This window comes from Suricata suricatta, chromosome 13 (assembly GCF_006229205.1).
Source record: "Suricata suricatta isolate VVHF042 chromosome 13, meerkat_22Aug2017_6uvM2_HiC, whole genome shotgun sequence".
NCBI classification, from domain to species: Eukaryota; Metazoa; Chordata; class Mammalia; order Carnivora; family Herpestidae; genus Suricata; species Suricata suricatta.
Genome location: NC_043712.1, coordinates 22,162,735 through 22,181,092, shown reverse-complemented (window position 1 = coordinate 22,181,092; position 18,358 = coordinate 22,162,735). Strand labels below are relative to the sequence as shown.

At 38.5% G+C, this 18,358-nt stretch overlaps 1 protein-coding gene across 1 annotated transcript in view; it reads right to left on the bottom strand.

Annotated features, from left to right (window-relative positions):
- The window catches only part of SVEP1 (sushi, von Willebrand factor type A, EGF and pentraxin domain containing 1), a 195,044-nt gene that overhangs the window by 15,947 nt on the left and 160,739 nt on the right, over positions 1-18,358 (bottom strand). Inside the window, exons 41-44 of the mRNA XM_029919633.1 lie at positions 15,604-15,759; positions 5,345-5,408; positions 2,260-2,433; positions 433-609 (exon numbers count right to left, since the gene is read on the bottom strand). Of these exons, the coding sequence (XP_029775493.1) occupies positions 433-609; positions 2,260-2,433; positions 5,345-5,408; positions 15,604-15,759 (571 nt within the window). The remainder of the gene's footprint in view (positions 1-432; positions 610-2,259; positions 2,434-5,344; positions 5,409-15,603; positions 15,760-18,358) is intronic.

The window sequence follows — 18,358 nt, the reverse complement described above, 5'->3', positions numbered from 1 at the left end:
TGAGCCACCCAGGCATGCCTTATTTTATGTTTTTACGTAATCTCTATGCTCAGTGCAGGGCTTCAAATTAAGCTTAAGAGCTGCATACTCTACCAACTGAGCCAGCCAGGTACCCCAGGAAAAAATATGTATTTTAGGTTTAATATTTTGCTCATTCCTAAGAGAGAGTATTTTGAAACTCTGCTCAGTGAATTCTGGTCAGGTAGGTTTTAGCCTACTGCTGGAAAGTTTCTTTTTCCTTTTTATGTTTGGAATGCCAAGATCTTTTTTCTTTTTTTAATTTAAAAAACTGGCAACACAGCAGCTGATAACCATGATAAGACAGAGACCTAAATGTGTACATTTACGTTACTTGATTGAAGGTAATCTCACAAGGATGAGAACACATTGTGCACTCATGAGATGAAATGGATTCCGCCTCCATTTACTCACTTTCACATCTGGCGCTTGTCCGTGTCCACGTCTCGTCAGGGTTACAGGTAATGATGCCCTCGCCCCGCAGCAGGAAGCCTTCCCTACACCTGATGGACACGTTCTGATCGACATAAAACTCCTTTTCAGAAAGCACAGCATTCTCGGGAATCACAAACGGAACAGGGCATGGATTGGCTGTTAAACAGAGAAAACAATGCTTACCGAGTGTCTCTTTCTTTTCTTTATTTCTTTATAGGCAGAGTGTGGGTGAGCCGTGTAGGAGCTGGGTTCGCAGTTACGATAATGAGGCTTAAAAATACAGAACTTCAAACATTAAAAAACAACAACTTGGTCTGGTGGCAGGTGGGTGGCTCAGTTTGTTAAGCACCTGACTCTAGATTTTGGCCCTGGTCTTGATCCCAGTGTTTTGAGACTGAGCCCTGTTGGGCTCTGTGCTCAGCAGGCAGCCTGCTGAAGATTCTTTTTCTGTCTCTCTCTGGCCTTGCTTTCTAAAATTAAAAAAAGAGGATGCCTAGGTGGCTTGGCTGGCTCAGGTTATGATCTCAGTTTGTGAGTTTGAGCCCCATGTGGGGCTCTGCGGTGGCAGCATGGAGTCTGCTTGGGATTCTCTCTCCCTTCTTCTCTGCCGCTTCCTCGCTGGCTGCTCTCCTTCTCTCGCTCTCTCAAAATAAATAAATAAATATTTTAAAAAGTAGTGTTAAAAATAAGACAAAAAGCAAAAAGATATTTTTTTTTGTAGCCACATGACATTATTTTTAAGGGTAAGATCAGGTATGATCTGAAAACCCCAAGATATTCGGCCACCCACACTTTGTCCTAAAATTCTAAGATGGCAAATTAAATAGCTGTTTGAAATGATGGCTTAATGATGGGGAGACAAAAGGTGTGCTAGAAATCAGGGAGTGCATCAACATTCCCTCGTTTTTTCCACACACACACACACACACACACACACACATACACACACATACATATATACATGTATATATATACATATACATATTAAAGATTCCCTTGGCTTTTGATGAAAATATATTAAAAATGCAGAGCAAATGCTTCTCGTTGTCACTTTACTCTCTTTTACTGAACATCCTACAGAAGGATGACCCAGAAATTGGCAGACATTTCCAAGTGAGCTGAGTATAACTTTAGACTCACAATACTATGAACAGGATATTATAACTTAAATTGTAGAGTCTGCAAGGCTTATTCCTCAGGGAGGATTCATTTTATAGGTCTGAAGGAAAAACAGCAAATGATGACAGCACAAGGACTTCTTAGTGTAAGTGTATGACATACATATCGACATAGATTTCAGCAGTTTGGCTTTTCCTGGTTTTCAGTGGGCACGAGAGAAGTCTCTGTGGGTGAGGCAGGCGTCAGCTGGATCTTGAAGGCTCAGTTACTGCGTTATAACACTTGAAACAATAACCACAGCTCCCTCAATTTAGATCTTACCTGTGAATATTGTTTTCATTCTAATGCTATATATATGTGTGTATATATAAAATTATACTTTGATATATTCTTTCTTCTTCATTATACACTTGTGTCAAAATATTTTCATTAAGCTGCATTTTTATATTAGTGCCTTGGACTACCTGTAATCATCCAAGGGAGCTGATGAAAGCTCATTCTCAGACAGGATATTCCAGAACATACAAGTAGGTTTTAAAACTATCCCAAAGTATTTGGTTTGGATATGCACTGATTGCTTTCTCTGGGCCAATCTCACTCAGTGAAGTTTCCTCGATGTTTCAGACATTGGGGAAATTAATCATGAAACTGAATGTGATTAAAACCTCTCCTAGAGTCAACACACACGTTTACAGAGAGGAACTGGGTGGCTCCAAGCTCCCTGTTCAGTGCAGTTCGCCTCAGGTGCCCCTTCAAGGCTGTATCCTCTGTTACAGGAATAGACCACGCTGGCGCCAGTGGGAGTGTTTTCGACTTTGGCTTTCCCGTTCAGAAACCCACGCGGAGCTTCACACCTGGTTTCTAGAAAGAAAAAGAAAAGCCTCGTATTAAATGCTTCTTCCAACCCTCTTTCCTTCTTCTGCTACAATGTTAAAGGTACTCCGTGCATCATATAAAATACCACAGCCTACTCATGTGGGAGGCACGAGGATATGCTTTGAAGGAGGAAAAACCCGCAGCATGTCTAAGTTTTGGGTTAATACACGCAGGCGATTAAAGATTGGTATTTTGCCTACCGACTCTAGCTGTCTTCTTGTCTATTGCCACCTTTTGTTGTTAATAGTGCTGGGGGCAGAAGTGAGCGAGCCCTATCTCAGACCAAATGAATCAGAATCTCCGTGTGGTGGCCTAACTTCTGGTATTAAAAGCTCCCCAAATGATTTCTAATTGTCACTCAGGGTTGAGAGCCCGGGGAGTAGACGCTGACTTCTCTGGGCTTCTTCCAGCCTCGTGAGTATTCCGTATCCTGAGACCACAGATCTCAACTTTGGCTATACCCTGGAACTGAGCTTTAAAAACATATTGACATGGGGTTCCACCCCCAGAGATTCTGACCTGATTCATCTGGGCAAGGGATTTTTCAGAGCTCCCTGAGGGTGTCCCAAAGTGCTGAAGGCTAAAAGCCATGGGAGTAAGGCAGTGCTTTCAAACTAATGCACATAAGAATCATCTAGGGATTCTGTTAAAATGCAAGTTTGCATTCAACAGGGTTGGGGTAGGGCCTGAGAACTTGTATTTCTAACAAAATTCAGGTGCTATCAATGCTTCTGGTCTGTGAGACACACTTTGAGAATCATACCGATGTGAAGAGACTTCCCTGAAAACTGATAACACAGGTATCAATATATTTAATAATTTAGTAAATCATTTAAGAATCTTTCAAATCAGGTTGCTCAATATAAACAATCCCCACCCTCAGAAATATCTGTATTTTTTATATGCCTCAGAAAAAAGTATATAATAAAATATATAAAAATATCAATAATTTTTTACCCATGAGTAGTGGAATTAAAACTATTATTTTCTTTTTGCTTATTTGTGTTTTTTAATTTTCTGCAAAGAACTTGGATCATGTAATTAATAATTTAGAAAGAAAAAACACCCACAGATAATAAGAGGATTCATAGAGGACTCATTACGATCTTGTGTTTCAGAGAGAGCCGCTAGACAAACCATTGTCACTGCAGTTTGATTTACACCCGCTGCGAAACTAAAATGACCCCCTCCCCAACACTGTGGCAGGTGCCGATGCCAAACCTACATGTTTCCTTTTCTTTCCTCTCGCCCTTCCCTGCAAATACATTCACAATTTTTTTTTATCATGAACAGTTGAGATAAAAAAAATGCTATTATCAGAAATGCCCAACGGTGCCTTTCTGTGACTTGAGATATTACTCAATGTCTTTAAAAAATATTTTTCTGGGGCAGCTGGGTGGTTCATTCAGTTAAAAGTCTTATTTCACTCAAGTCATGATCTCACGGTTCATGAGTTCAAGCCCTGCACCAGGCTCTCCGCTGTCAGTACAGAGCCCATTTCAGATCCTCTGTCTGCACGCCTCCCACTCCCCGCCACTGCATGCCCCCAGCTCCTGTACTCTCTCTCAAAATAAATAAGTATACTTAAAAAAATATTTTTCTGTATAATACATACATGTTTTTGAGAACTAAAAATAGTCATATGTTCTCCCTGGAGTTTTAACCATACAATATTAAGAATTGAAGATTCTGGTGTATATAAAATCGATCATTACTCTAACCCCAGAAGACATGGTGGCAACAACCTTGAGTCCTAGTGCCGCCTTTGCCACTGACTTACTTAATGATACTGGGCAGCTCACTTCATTTCTCCTGGCCTCTATTTACTTATTTAGTGAGATAAATAAATCCAGCTGACCTTGGACTCAATCTAATCTAGTCCAGCTGAATCATCTAAGAAGCTGCTTAAGGAGAATCTAAGAGGCCAATTCTAGTTGAAAATTTGATGACTCCCCAGGACTATTAAGACAAAACCTTGAAGCCTACCACTTTGATTGGCTTGTAACTACTTGTATCTAAATTACAGCTGACACTTGAACAACATGGAAGTTAGGGGCACCAACACCCCATGTAATCAAAAATCCATGTATAACTTTTGACTCTCCCAAAACTTGACCAACAATAGTCTACTGTTGACTGGAAGCCTTACTGATAACATAAACAGTTGATTAATAAATATTTTGAATGTTACATGGATGACATGCTGTATTCTCACAATAAAGTAAACTAGAGAAGAGAAAATGTTATTAAGAAAGTCATAAGGATGAGAAAATACATTTATAGCACCAGGCTGTATTTACTGGAAAAAAAACCCCCACATACAAGTGGACATGTGTGGTTCAAACCGATTGTTTAGGAGGTCAACGGTACATTGTCTCCAGCTGAGGAATCATACGGGTCGTGTGTTGGGAATAAACTCATGTAATTAACTCACATCTTGCTAAGTAAACCTGCATGTTTTTGTAATATGAGTTAATGCAAAATCCCACGCAAAAAAATGTGACAGATGTGATGACAACATCACTTTAAAAAACTGGTCACCAAAAAGCAAGAGTGCTAAACCTTCTAGTTTATAATTATTTGGGGGAAAAGCCCACAAAAAGAATGCAAATAAATTCAACAGTTAACTAATTTCAAAACAAAATGTTTGCCATTCCCAAGTTGGTAATCTTGTGCTCTATTCCAATTTAATCATTAATCTCTACTATTATTTCTGACCCTTTTATTGGCTTGCCATCCTTGAGCAAAAAGCCCATAAAAGTTTCTCATATAGTTTATGGAGATGATTTAAAAAAAATTTTTTATTAAAAAACTGATTTATAAAGAAAATGTGGCCACCTTGTTATCATGTGCCTCACCGTTGATTTTGGGGACTGCCCAGTGTCACTTGACTTACTTTTGCACATTGCTACTTCTCCACTCCACATTCTGTTCTTCTGACAAACACGCTCCTCATTCCCCTGTGAATCGATGAGAAAAAGGTCACAAACAAGATTATCCTCAATAATGGAAAGATAATAAGGGAACACAAAGTAATCTTAGCCATGAATCTGAATCACCCAGAACTGAATGCTAAATAAATTGATTAAATACATATAGTTTTTAAGGGCTAGGTTTAGACTTTCAAAAATGTTTTCCTCAAATTACTTCAAACTTCATACCCTGGCTGATCAGTGTAATTAAAGTACACATTTTGTTTCACTTTCCATTTAAGTGATAACTGATTATAATCAATAGCAAAGGTGGATCAAAACCATGTTTGAAATGTCAAAGAGGTATATTTGCTTGGTAAATTTTAAAAATATTTTGAATTGAATTTATTTTTCAATACCTGAGAGGTATGGCCAAGAATATGAATCGGCATTTTTACACCTTTTAGTTTTGGACATAAAATACGTTATCTTATTGGCAGGAGGATTGAATTTTTGGCAATGTAACTTAACCATTAAATATAAATTTATCCTGGGGTGCCTGGGTGGCTCAGTCGGTTAAGTGTCTGACTTCAGCTCAGGTTATGATCTCATAGTTTGTGGGTTTGAGCCCCATATCCAGCTCTGTGCTGACAGCTCAGCTCCTGGGGCCTGCTTCAGATTCTGTATCTCCCTCTCGTTCTCTCTGCCCCTCCCCCAACTCATGCTTTGTCTCAAAATAAATAAACGTTAAAAAAAAAAAAGAAAAATGTATCCTACTAAAAGCCCAAGCATTCAAATTTTTATTTGGGGTAAAAATCTTTCTAAAATGTACTTTACAGTCTTCTTAAATAAAATAAAATGAAGATAATTTACTTGAAAAATATTCATAGTTACTATTCTGAATATATTTTTGCGTATTTTTCAATATCCCATAGCCCTTCATGGCTATATAGGCTGTTGGCCCTCTACAGTTATTATAGGCATATATAGACTGAGATTACTATTCTTTGACTTCTGGATATAATTTTATGAGTCTTTGTTTCTTCCCTCTTTGTTGTTTATCTTTTATCGTAATCATCAGTGTTCCTAATGATAACCCTTCTCCATGCTTTAAATTCCTTAGCTACTATGGAAAAATTAAGATAAGTAAATTTTTGTAATAGATGTTTAAAAAGATTTGGTTCTAAGTAAAGTGTTAGGGGGCTTGATTCTAAGTCAATATATGCAGATGGATTTTTCTCACCTGTTTCTTCATTGCTCAGAGCTCTTTGGACATACTGTCTTGAAGCCGTGTTCTACATTAGCAAGAAGTCTGAAAAAGAGCTGTTGGCCTCCATTTTTAGGTTTGATCTGATTGATGTCTTTCATCATTATTCTTCTATCAAAGATATTTTCTTTGAGCTATCAGTTTATCTACTGATAAAACTTTACCTATAAAGATTCCATGGACTTTGGTGGAAGGTTACTATGCTGACTTTCCAAGAAAGTAACTGAATCAATTAAGAAAATGTTTCTTTTAAAAGAAGGTCATTATTTTTTTCTTGTTGAAAACAGTTATGTGTGTTGATTATAGAAAGACTGGAAAATACAAATGAAAAATAGAGTTTTTCAGCATTCTTCATCCAGAGATAAACACTGTTAATTAACATTTATTATGCTTTTTCTACACTTAGATACTTATGTATGCACAGGAAAATGTGCTATTTTAGTTTGTGCGTTTTTATTAATTTTGAGGAAGAGTATAGGATAAGCCATTAAAGCTAGCTCCCTATTTAGGTACTTCTACAGTAGACTATAATCAAGCGGTTAATTTCAGTTAATAGTTGAGCATTTCCCCCGCTATTTTTTCCTTGTTCTTTTTCATCTACTGATTTGCATAATAAATATTTTGTTTCACTTATGCCAATTTTTAATTCCAATAGAAACTCAAATCTATTTTCTGTAATTATTGATGTAAAAAAAATTAAATACTGTCTTTGGGTTCCCCCCATAGTTAAACTGCAAATCTTATCATATTTTTCCTTTTGTCTTTTTTTTTCTCTCCATCCTTTACATTTCTTGTTTCTGATGAAGGTGAAGCTAGAGTTTTTGATCCCAATTAGCATCCAGTTACTATTTTTGATGCAGTGTATTTGCATGATCAACCACTAGGTTAGATATTTACATTTGTTTTAGAATCATCATAACTACTTTATTGCTAACAGGTGGTATGATTTTATAAAATGACTATCCCATTTTTGAGTTCTTTATGTTGATTTATTTCTCAATTTCCCGTAGCAATTTTATTTCCAGAAGATTGCATGTATAGTAAAATTTCTGAGATTTAGATGGCGTAAAAAAGTTGTTTATTGTACATATAAATGGTAACTTAACTTACAAAGCAGGAGAATTCAACATGATTTACATTCATTGTCCAAACTGCTTAGCCTCATTTGGGTAATAATACAAATAGTAGGAGTGAAGACAGTAACTACCCTATCCTGACTCCAACAACACAGAAAAGGCAGTGCTTGCCACTTTCTTTCTTTTATCTCCAGCCCTAGCAGTAACTTTGCAGAGGTGGCTATCGAATTTCTAACGTAGACAAAGCAGAGATGAAACAGAGCTGCAGAGAGGTTTGATTGGTTCCCTAATATTTCTCATCCAGTGAGAGACAGAGCTCGGAACGGAGGTCTCCTGGGACCATGTGGCTATTCTTAACCACTTTCCTTCCCAACCAGCCACTGACCCTTGCCCTCTGGAGTGCTTGTTAAAAACACAACCCCCTAGGTCCTATTTTTAGGGGGCCTAGGAACGTACACTCCTTTTTAGAACTTTTCAGATGCTTCACAAGCAAGTGGCTCACAGACCACACTTTGAGAAACACTGAGTGATGTCTCGGAGTGGTTCTCTGTCCCGAGCCTGGCTATACATTGGAATCACCTGGAAAACTTCTAAAAAGACTCTGCGGTCCTAGACCCAACTGAGAGAGGTACTGAATTGATTAGCCAGGGGTGACAATAGGTATTTGTATCTTTTAAAATCTTGTCTTATGGAAACACTCAAACACATGAAACATAGAATAGTAGAAAGAAGAGTAACAAATTCCCACATAGCCATCACACACCTTAACACAATTAATTCAAAGCCAACCTTGTTTCCTCTAAGCCCCACCCCCTTCCTAAGAACTCACATTATTTTGCAGCAAATCCCAGACCTCAAATCATTTAGCAGTAATTATTTCAGTATGAATCCTAAAAAAGATGGGGGCTCTTAAAAGGATAACCACAATAACCAATAACGTTATCACAGCTTAAAAATAACAATTCTCTAATATTAATATAATCCTGTTAGCAATCAAATTTCCAATTGTTGCATAAATTTTACAGTTGATTATTTTAGAGTTCACTTGGATCAGGACCAACATAAGTCTACGTGGTTTAGGTACCTCTTTAAATCTATAGGTTCCTTTTCTCTATCTATTCCCCCTTACCCTGTCAATATATTTGTTTTAGAAACTGGAAAACTGGGTCATTTGTTTTGTAGCTCTTTCTACAGACACAGTTTTGCTGATTGCCCCACTGTGGTATCACTTAGCGTGTCCTTCTGTCTTTGGTATTGGTTGTTGAATTTAGAGATTTGACAAGATTCAAAAACAATATATTTTTGGCAAGATTCTTTGATATGGCGTGTTTTGTCCAACCAGAGGCACACCACGTCTAGTTGCTTCTATGTTTCCTAACACCAGTAGCCATGATGATGACCGATGTCCAATAGTTCCTAAGATCTGCAAACTCTGAGATTTAAATTCTATCATGTACTGACTGAAATACTTCTATAAAGGGAAACCTCCCTCATCTACTACTGATTTTCTAGTCATCCAATTAGAATGGAAAAGACAATTCTCCTTTTATTGTCCGTTTTCAAAATAGTGAATTTGTTCGTGAGCATCCTCTAATATTACCAACTAATTTTCTTGTAGTGTCATTACAAGTCTACTGTTATTTATGACATATTTGATGAGTTTTAGTGCATTAAAGTTATTACCTTGTTGAAGCCCAACTGGTCTCAACGTTGACCTGTGGGAGCCTCATCCATTTGGCCTTCAAGGCTTTTTAACACGTAGGCTTTGGGAAGTTCCCTACTACCTCACGTGACAAGCTCCTCTTAGCTAATCTTTTACATTTCATGTACCAGACCTGGCATTGCTTATTTCTGCAAGTAAGTGGATGCTAATATTTTTAAAAAGTTTCTAAGATAAGAAGCGCCTGGGTGGCTCAGTCGGTTAAGCATGTGACTCTTGATTTCAGCTCAGGCCATGATCTCACGGTTCATGAGTCTGAGCCCTGCATTGGGCTCTGTGCTGACAATGTGGAGCCTGCTTGCGATTCTCTCTCTCCCTTTCTCTCACCCTCTCCCCCACTTGTGTGCATGCTCTCTCTCAAAATAAATACACATTAAAAGTTTTTCTAAATAAAAGTTTCTAAGATGATTCTAACATGTAGCTTAGAACGGGAACTATTGCTATAGCACTTCTCTCAACTTTATAGTCAACACTAGGATATTTCCAAAAATTTTAAGGTAAATTATCTACTCCTCAAATTTAATGACCCATTATGTTGTTAAATACTAAATTTCAATTATTAAATTTAAATTTTATACCACTTTACATCTTTAGTATTCTCACATGAAGAAATAAATTTCAAAAACAGAAAAACTCTCCATTTGCAATCAACCATTACATAACCATCCTTCTTTTCTTTTCTTTTTTAATCTTCTAAGAAAGTGAAATAAGATCCATATAAGTCTAGTTCCAGTTTTCATGGACCTATGTTATGACAATTCTGATTGCATGCTCAAAAAATAATAGAACATACTATACAAATTTAGCAAATCACTGGCAATGAACACTTCTGTAAAACCCATATTTAAATACCATTACAACAATAAAAACAGGAAAGAAGATTCTTGAAAAACCAGATGATGACATTATGAAATATGAGCAAGCCTCTTAAATTTCAAGTTTGATGACATGATCAATGCTCAGCAAAACTGACTTCAGATAGGAGGGGGGAGGGATGGCGATGAAGTAGGAGGACCCTAGACTTGCCTCATCCCACAAATACAACTAAATAACTATCAAATCATGCTAAATACCCCCCAAATCAACTTGAACACTGGCAGAACAGCCTCCACAACTTAAGGTAGAGAAGAGGTCACATGGAAGAAGGTAGAAAGTGCAGAGATGCAGTCTGAGAGAGAAGCAGATTGTGGCCACTGCAGTGGGAAGAAAGCTGCAATCACAGAGAAGAGGGAGAGAGACTAGCACAGAGGGGGGTGCACGGGAAAACAAATTCCCAGAGCAACTGGCCTGGAAGTCAAGAGGGTCTGACTTTCCTAAGTTCTGGCAACAGCAGGGCTTAGAGCCTGGGGTTTGAAAGATCAGTGCACTTATCTCTGGAAGAGCTCAGAGGACACTGGGGCTGCTCTTAGAAGAATGCAGACCAACACCCTTGGACATAACCATGTGGACATAGTGATTCGAAGAATGCCTGGGGCACAGAGTGAGAAGGTGAGTTGCTCACCTTGGAGAATGTCCTAGAGAGACCGTGTTCAGAGACTGACCCATCTAGGGACAAAGGAACCAGCAGGTGCCATCTCCCTCCCCGACCCTCAGCATGAGCTCAGAGCTCCCTGCAGGAACAAGCACAGTGCTGACACTACTACCTAACTTGCTCACACCAAGCCCTGCCATCGCACACTCCAGGAGAACCCTCCTTCCCAGCCATGCTTGCCTCAGTCCCCGTGAAGGCGGCCCTCTCCCTCAGAGGAATAGCCTAAACTCCTGCCAACACCTCATCTCACACTCTGGGAGTTTTGAAAGGCCTTACTCCTCGTGGTGGTGGTTTAAGATCTCATTTCACAAACAGACCAGAACACACCTATTTAAAATGGGCCACATTCAGGTCAGGGACAAACACTGCTTGCAAAAGGCGAAGAGAACCTCTGCAGGTCACTCGCCTGAAGAGTAAAGAAGCCAGGACACAAAGTCAGAGTGCAGGCAGCACACACCAGAACTACTCTCAGAAGCACCAGGCCCTGGGGGAAAAGGGGCACTCCGGTACAGGGCACTAGAAACCTCTCCTTCATAAAGCCACTGCCTTTAGGAACAAGAGTTGTAGTTCACTTTCCTAACACGCAGAAACAGGCACAGAGAGTTAGACAAAATGAGAAGACAGAGGAGTGTGTCCCAAATGAAAGAAAGGACAAGACCACAACCAAAGGTCTGAGCAAGACAGATATAATTAACATACTCACTGGACTTGAGAAGAGTAGAGAACATCAGTGACATTAACAGAGATAAGAAATAACATAGCAGAGAGAAAGGGCTCACAAAACAAAATGACAACATGCCTAATGAAATGAACAGCAGGCTGGAAGAAGCAAGGAAATGAATTAATGACATAGAACAGAGTAATGAAAGGTAATCAAGCTGTAAAAGACAGAAAAAAAAAGAATTACGAAAAATGAGAACAGACTTAGGGAACTCAGGGACTCCATTTATTATTGGAGTCTCAGAAGATGAAGAGAGATAAAAGGAGATAAAGAATTTATTTGAAGAAATAATATCTGAGAACTTTCCTAATCTGGGAATGGAAACAGATAGCTAGATCCAGGAGGGACAGAGAATCCCCACCAAAATCAACAAAAGCGGATCCACACTAAGACATACTGTAACTAGAATGGCAAAATATAGTGATAAAGAAAAATATTAAAAGCAGCAAGATAAAAGAAGATAGTTATATACAAAGGAAATCCCATAAGGCTATCAGTGGATTTTCAGCAGAAACTTTCCAAGGCAGAAAGGAATGACATGATCTACTCAAAGTGCAGAATGAGAAAAAGTCTACAGCCAAGATTTTCTCTCCAGCAAGGCTATCATTCAGAAGAGAAGCAGAGATAAAGAATTTCCGAGAAAAACAAAAATTAATGGAGCTTGTCCAAAAATTAATGGACCACTAAACCAGCCCTGCAAGAAATATTAAAGGGGGCTCTTTGGGTGGAAAAGAAAGACCAAAAATGACAAGTATGAAGGTAGGAAACACAAAGCAATAGAAATGAATATTTCTGTAAGAAGTCAATCAAGGAACTCACAAAATAAAAAAAGATATAAAATATGACACCATATACCTAAAGTGTGGGGAAAAGAGTAAAGAATGGATTCAAACTTAAATGACCATCAATTTAATATAGGCTGCTATATGCAGAAGATGTCATATACAAACCTAATGGTAAACCTCAAATCAAAACCCACTAATAAATATGCAAAGAAAAAAGAGAAAGAAATTAAATGTCTTATTAAAGAAAATAAGTAAAACATGAGAGAAAGATAAGAAAGGATCAGAGACAATCACAAAACAAGTAATAAAGTGGCAATAACATATATGTCAATAATTACTTTGAATGTAAATGGGACAAATGCGCCAATCAAAAGACAAAGTGACAGAATGGATAAAAAAACAACACCCATCTACATGTTACCACAAGAGACTCATTTTAGACCTAAAGACACCTACAGACTAAAAGAGAGGGGAGGGAGAAACATCTATCATGTATCTGGATGTCAAAAGTTAGCCAGAGTTGCAATACTTATATAAGACAAAATAGTCTAAACAAAAAACTGTAACAAGAGACGAAGAAAGACACTATATAACAATAAAAGGGGACAATGTAACAAGAAGATGTAACAGTTGTAAATATTTACGCCTCCAACATAAAGCACCCAAACACATAAAATAGTTAACTACAAACATAAAGGAGCTAATTGACAGTAATACAATAATAGTAGAGGACTTCAACACTCCACTTACATCAGTGGACAGATCATCTAAGCCGAAAATCAGCAAGGAAACAATGGCGTTGAATGACACACTGGGACAGATGGATTTTTTTTAACTGATATATTCAGAACATTCAATCCTAAAACAGAAGTTTAGGCATTCTTTTCAAGCACACATGGTACATTGTCCAGATCACATCTTAGGTCACAGAACAAGTCTCAGCAAATTCAAAAAGGTAAAAGTAATACCGTGCATCTTCTCTGATCACAATACCATAAATATAGAAACCAACCACAAGAAAAAAATCTGGAAAAAACACAAATACATGGAGGTTAAATAAAATGCTTTAAACAATGAATGGGTCAACCAGGAAACAATAAAAAATAAAAAATACAGGGAAACAAAGGAAAAGGAAAACACATCAATTCAAAACCGTTGGATACATCAAAAGGGGTTAAGAGGGAAGTTTCTAGCAGTACAGGCCACCTTAAAAACCAAGAAAATCTCACATAAACTAACCTTCTACCTAATGGAGCTAGAAAAAGAACAACAGGCAAAACCTAAAACCAGCAGAAGGAGGTAAATAAAAATGAGATCAGAAATGAATGATATAGAAAATGTAAAAAATAGAACAGATAAATGAAACCAGGAGGTGGTTCTGTGAAAAAAATCAATAAGACTAATAACCATCTAGCTAGACTTACCAAAAAGAAAAGAAAAAGGACTCAGATACATAAAATCACAAATGAGAGAGGAGAAATAACAACCAACACCACAGAAATACAAACATTTGTAAGAAAATATTATCAAAAACTACATGCCAAAAATTTGGGCAACCTGGAAGGAATGGAAAAATTCCTAGAAACATCTAAACTGCCAAAACGGAAACAGGAAGAAATAGAAAAATTTGAACAGACTGATCACCACCAAAGTCCAGGACTAGATGACTTCACAAACATTTCAAGAAGAGTTAATACCCATTCTTCTCAAAATATTCCAAAAAATAGAAGAGAAAGAAAAATTTCCAAATTCCTTCTATGAGGCCAGCATTACCCTGACACTAAAACCAGACAAACCAGACTCTTAACTTCAGAGCACAAACTGAAGGTTGCCAGGAGGGAGGTGGATGGGGGAACAGGTGAAATAGGTAATGAGGTTTAGGAGTGCACTTGTCATGATGATTGCTGGGTGATTAAAATAAAAACTTAAAAAACAAAACACTGCAGCTTTCCCCCCAGGTAAACAGGAAGACAGAGATGCTGCTGATGGGGTTTTAATACTACAAACCAGGAGTGGTCCCAAGACCGAACTTGGTTATTTGGCATTTAAACCCATTGCCTGAGGAAATCCTAGTTTGCATACCTCAGTCCCCATGGATACGACCCCCCCCATCCCACAGTGATAGGTGGACTGTCCCATTACACAGTACGATTAACCAGAGGCCAAAACACAAGTTTAAAATGGCCAACTAAAGTAACAACGAAAGTCTTGTGGCCAGTATACTAGCTTCCTCTTCCTTTTCATGGCTCTTATTTTTTTTTTTTTTGTAATTTGAGACTTACTTTGTTTTTTAAAATTATGTCACTAAAAAATTAAAAAAAAATTTTTTTAACGTGCATTCATTTTTGAGAGACAGAGACAGGCATGAGTGGAGAAGGGGCAGAGAGAGAGAGAGACACAGAATCCAAAGCAGGCTCCAGGCTTCGGGCTGTCGACACAGGGCCTAATGCGGGGCTCAAACTCACGAACTGCGAGATCATGACTTGAGCTGGAGTTGGACACTTAACCAACTGAGCCACTCAGGTGCCCCACCTCAAAGTTTTTTCTTTTTTAATTTTTTTAAATGTTTATTACTTTTGAGAGAGACAGAGAGCAAGCAGGGGAGGAGCAGAGAGACAGAGGGAGATACAGAATTGGAAGCAAGCTCCAGGCTCTGAGTGGTCAGCACAGAGCCCAATGTGGGTCTCGAACTCACAGACTGCGAGATCATGACGTGCGCCGAAGTTGGCTGCTTAACCGACTGAGCCACCCAGGCATCCCAAGAATTGTTTTAATGTTTATTTATTTCGAGAGAGAGAGAGAGAGAGACAGAGTGCAAGCACGGGAGAGGCAGAGAGAGACGGAGACACAGAATCCAAAGCAGACTCCAGGCTCTGAGCTGTCAGCACAGAGCCTGTTGCTGTGCTTGAACCCGCAGACTGGGAGATAGGACCTGAGCTGAAGTCAGAGGCTTAGCTGAGCCACTCAGGTGCCCCAATTATAAGTCACTTTAAGTATTTCTTGGAAAGTGTTAGGATATAAGGTAACAAAGTATAAAAATCTTTTAGGACCAAAACCAGTGAAACAAAATGGTACTATACTAAAAATGTTCCCAGGATACTGGAAAAACAAATTGATTCTAGTTAAACAATTTGTTCACTTACCTCTAATTCATAGCCAGGTTCACACTGATAAGTAACTGTGCTTTCAAAAGTGTATTTACTGCCAAACACAAACCCGTGTTCTGGACTTTCAGGTTTCCCACAAGAAACTGGACTGCAGGATTCATCAGAAAATGGTGGCTCCCAGGTGCCATCAAGCTAAATAACAAATGACAGATTAGAAGTTACATTTAGGAGTTAATATGTACGAATGAAGAAGTTTGCAAACATTGGCATTGCAGAATATTCCCTAAAACGATGGTCCGAAGAACCTAGAATTTGGTTCTACTTCTGATACGTACTATCTGTGGCCTTAAAAACTCACATTAGTTATTAGATGCCCTTATTAGTTATCGCTGACCAATGTTAGACATTTCTTAGACACCTAAAACAAGAATTTTCTTCCTAATAGAAACCATTAAAAAATCATTAACACCAAGAAGTGTGTTTTCGTGATGACGCACAAGGACTGGAGGGGTTGAAACAAATGGTCTAGGACATCCTTAGAGCCTGACACCAGCACATCCTTGCGTTTCACTTTATCTCCCACTGCCACGGGCAGAGCTAACATTTTTCAGCCTTCTATTTAGGTAAAGTGAGGAATACGCAGACGTTTCCCTTAAAGATGGTTGTTTCTTGTTAATATTTTTCTGTTTTCCTTGAGGAAATAGTGCACGAGCTCGTTAGCAGTCAATAACAGGATTTCAGGTGAAACTCTTGATTCTATATATAAGGCAGACTTAATTTTACACACATGTTTGTCTCATAATTAACCATTCCCCTAATGTTGGATGTGTTAGTTGTGTCTAATTTCTCAGTATTGTGAAAACTGCTTCAATAAAAATGCTCTTTTGCATAAATTGTTCTGGCTATAACTTTTAATTTTTTAAAATGTTTTTTATTTATTTTTGAGAGACGGAGAGAGACAGCAGGAGCAGGGGAGGGTCAGAGAGAAAGGGAGACACAGAATCTGAAGCAGGCTCCAGACTCTGAGCTGTCAGCACAGAGCCCGATATGGGGCTTGAACACATGAACCGCGAGATCATGACCTGAGTCGAAGCCAGGCGCTTAACCAACTGAGCCACCCAGACATCCCTGGCTATTAACTTTTAAAAACTACATAGTACTGTCTCCTTTTGATATATATGAAACCTGTTTTGGCATATTTTAATTCCTACCCCCCCAAGGGTTACTACATTATATCAGAATAATTTGTTTACTAATGATTCCTTTCTCAATGGACTTATGGTAACACCTTTATCAGGATGTACTTTGGATTCATTTCGTCCATTCCACTGATTTTCCTTCCTGCTGAATCTACACCAATACCACACTGATGGGACCTTTGTAATTCTGTAAGATGCCGTCATTTCAGGAAGGGCTGGGGCTCCTGTACTCATGTTTCAAAATTCATATTGATCTTCTCATCCATTTATTCATTCTATGAAGGACAGAATCATTTTGCTATATTAAAATAAAATATTTCTAGGCACTGAACATAGTTTTACACAATTTGTGCATCTAAACCCTTAGAAAGGGCCTATTCTAACTTCAGACCAAAATTCAACCCAAAACTCAGTCGTGCAAGGGTTAGGGGTCATACCTTGTTGGAGAAAGTGATGAGGGTTGTCAAAAATAAACCACTGGTTCAGAAAAAAGAGCACAGTCACCAGTGTGTTGGGGGCCCACCGGGCACACGGAGGGGCACTCGACTGTTCACACCCCCAGCCTGGAGAAGCTCGGGAGAACACCACATTCATTCCCTTAAGCACAGTGGGATGAACTTCCTGTTAGCTTCTTTCAAACAGCTCTGGGTCTCTGAAAAAGCTGCCCCTCAAACTACTTCAGCTCTAAATCTAAAAGATAATCTGGAGATGATGCCAATTTGGAGAGCGTGGCACCCCTGCCCGTCATCTGACCCGCTTCCCGTGATGTTCCTGTCATTAGGTTTGGCAGCGATCAATCGTTGCGGATGTGTGACTTGTAGATGGAAAACTGGGAGGGGAATGAAATCGTTCTTGAGTCCTTACTAAATGTCAGGCATGTACTAGATGCTTTATTAACCTTCAATAATTTAATCCTTCCAATTACAGATTTATAAATAAAACAAGCTGGAGAACGTAAGGTCACGGAGCCTATAAATGTCTGAGATGGAGTTCAAAGGAATGTTTAAGGTAAAACCCATTTCTATACATGCAGCCTGCTCCCCCCTTCCACTCTTCCCTGCCCCCACTCCAGCGGCAGAAGACTATATCAATAACTCATTTTATTTTTATTTTTCTGGCTCATCTTATGGAAGCTAGGAGGAGGGGATGTGTTAGGCATATCTACTATGTACCATGTTGCTCTAGGCCCTTTCCCCATTAATTCTCTAGTTTTTCATACAAGACATGCACTATTACACACATATTTTTCAAATAAGGAACCTGAAGCTCAGACACTTTAGGTAACTTTCTTAAAGTCATATAAGTTGTAGGGTAGCAGAGAAAGGATAGGACTCTATTGTTTCTGTGACTTTTGTTTTTTCTACTAACACTGGAGACATTTGGTCTCAATTGGGGCTCACTTCCCACACGAAGACCCTCTTTACAGGCTTTATGCATGGGCCACCTGACATATGGTTAATTTTTCATGAATATTTTGTTATAGATATTTTAACATTTTATCTAACTTTGGCACTTCTTATCTACGCTTGGCATTTTCTTAGTTTAAAAGTGGGAATATTGAAAAGAAAGATGCTTTATATTTCTACCCAAAA